Source organism: Chanos chanos, chromosome 9, assembly GCF_902362185.1.
Source record: "Chanos chanos chromosome 9, fChaCha1.1, whole genome shotgun sequence".
Classification (NCBI taxonomy): domain Eukaryota; kingdom Metazoa; phylum Chordata; class Actinopteri; order Gonorynchiformes; family Chanidae; genus Chanos; species Chanos chanos.
The window spans coordinates 38,249,576-38,252,075 of NC_044503.1; the positions used below are offsets into that span (position 1 = coordinate 38,249,576).

The window sequence follows — 2,500 nt, forward strand, 5'->3', positions numbered from 1 at the left end:
CTTGAGAGAATGTGATTTTATGTGTGTGTATGTGTATGTGTGAACAGAGAGAGAGAGAGGGAGAGAGAGAGAGAGAGAGAGAGAGAGAAGCTGTTGTGTAATCTACACGTTCTGAGTCCCTTTCTTTCCAGTCAGGCCCCCCAGCTGCTTAACGTCACACCAGTTTTACACAAGGACAAAAAAGTGGTCGGGCGAACGACAAAAAAAAAAAAAAAGAGAGAAAGAAAACGTGAACCCTTCCCCTCCCCTCCCCTCCTGCTCCTGGACGGTGGGAGTGTGTGTGTGAGTGTGTCTAAGTGAGAGAGGAGAGAGAGTGACAGAGAGGCGAGGGACGGGGAATGAGTAGGCAGAACGCGGAGAAAAGTCTCTTCACAAACTTTGGGAAAGTGGGATAAAGTTGTTGTTTTCTTTTTTCGACAAGCATACGCAGAGAATAGAGGAGGTACGCTCGACTCTCTCACGCAACTCACACAACTTTTCCAGGCGAGTTCTAGGAGAAGAGGGAGACAGAGCTAATCTAACAGCAGGAGAGAGAATGAAGACTAGTTTTCAGAGCAGGTAAGTTCGCTGGCGATACCTGTGGAGGGACTCTTACCGCTGTAGTTTCCCTAAACACCTTCCAGTGGTAGATTTACAGTTTGCCACCGTAAGTGACTGCTTTTTGACCTATGCGTAAAACGTACTGCTGAATAGAGGTGGATGAAACAAGAAGAGGGTGGGGGGTGGCAAAGTTTTCTACTTGAGTTTTAAAATCCTGAATTTGCGTTCCACCCGAGGTAACACATTTCTGTGCTGAGGAATTCCTGTCCCCCGGGCTCTGGTATGGACTTTGTTTAAACGTTTCCCCTGCCATTCCTCTAAAACCCGCCACTGTAGCGGACAGATAAAACGTGAGTGTAGACGGGGGGTCGTTACTGCGGCTTCGTCGACCCTGTTCATCGCCACTGCCTCGGACTTTTGTGTCCTTTTTAGGGGTGTAATTGTTTAGTCTGGTGTCCCGAGGTTTTCGCGGTACCCGTGGTTCGCCGCAGGGAGGTTGGGGAGTAGAGTATTTGTGGCGTTAGGGTTAACCTACATCTATGATTATGGTTATACAATATTGAGACCGTGACCGCACTCAAAATGTAAGTAATGCCCCGGAGTGATACGAAAACCTTAAGCCATAACTGGAATTGGCAACATCGAGAAAACAAACAAGAGTTCGACATTCGACAAGCTGTTTAAGCCTTTACTTGACTGTCAGAGTGACTGGTTTGAACATAAACGGATTGAAACGTGACTTTTACCGTCAGATATTTACATAGACAGTTTTTCAATGGGCGTGGAATGGATATAGCCTAAGCTGTAAACCAAAGCCGTGGAAGGAGCCGGAATGCCTTAGGTTGTCCACACGTTAGATCGTTTATACATTTACCAAAATACGTGTCGCCATGGCTGGCCGCGTTAAGGAAACTATATTTTTCAGTACACAGGGGTGTTTGTGAAAAAGAGATGGATGTGCCCCCCACCCCCTCACGCGGTCACAGAAATCAGATATTAAAGAAGGAATGTGTGCACAGACAAAAGTTGACCACAAGTCAAGCTCCGTCACACTCCACCAAAACAAGAAATCACCTCTGTTCTCCAGTCTTTACGTAAATATATGAAGCGTCATCATCAGTGACAACTAAATCGTGGATGTTGACTGCAGCGGAGGCTATGTCCGCTTCTATGTAATCGTCTGTCGCCCCCCCCCTCACTATCTCTTTCTTTCTCTTTCGCTCTCACTTTAACAGGTGGTGTGTGGTATGGAGCTGCATTCTTGCGGTCGTAACTTTGATCAGAGCGGAGAAGCCGGTAAGTAAAGCCAAACACGGTGTTGTTCACGATGGATTTGACACTCGACGGAGTGACAGGACAGAGTTTGTGCTTTGTTGAGAAGGATTTCCTCTCACCAAACCTCTCTCTTGTCAAGTCTGTGTCAGAAACTCAGTGACTTAGTCAGTGATTACCTCCAAAAAAAAGCGATCAAACTTTGCTCCGTAACTCAGTCTGACTGTGTACATAAACAGTGGAACGGACAGGCCGCTGCGCCCTGTCAGTAAGACTGCATTTGAGCGTTAAATCTACAAATATGAGAATATGAGCTGCACTTTCCATTGTTTAGACATTTGGCTCTTGCTGCTGCTATGTGTGATTCTGCCCCCCCCCCCCCCCCACACACACACAAACACACACACACACACACACACACACACATGCACGAGCATGTGCACACAGATGCACACGTCCACTTTTTGGCTGAGTGTGATCAGGGTAGGAGCATAGACAGCGAGTGATCTAGAGTCACATAAGCTCAGCGTTATGTATGTGCGTGCATGCGTGCACGGCACTGTTTAATTTCCTCTATAGTCTATGGTTTTAGTCGTGTGAGCGTTTCGGTTTTGAAGAACAAGCTGAAGTCAACTCAGCTGTGAAGACCACACATTGCACTCCGAAAGCCTCAAGTACCCTTTCTAGA

At 46.9% G+C, this 2,500-nt stretch overlaps 1 protein-coding gene across 1 annotated transcript in view; it reads left to right on the forward strand.

The window, feature by feature from the left end:
- The first annotated feature begins 305 nt into the window (after positions 1–305).
- LOC115821759 (ADAMTS-like protein 4) overlaps positions 306–2,500 on the forward strand; it is a 6,837-nt gene continuing 4,642 nt past the window's right edge. Inside the window, exons 1-2 of the mRNA XM_030785554.1 lie at positions 306–558; positions 1,776–1,836. Of these exons, the coding sequence (XP_030641414.1) occupies positions 536–558; positions 1,776–1,836 (84 nt within the window). The 5' untranslated portion in view covers positions 306–535. The remainder of the gene's footprint in view (positions 559–1,775; positions 1,837–2,500) is intronic.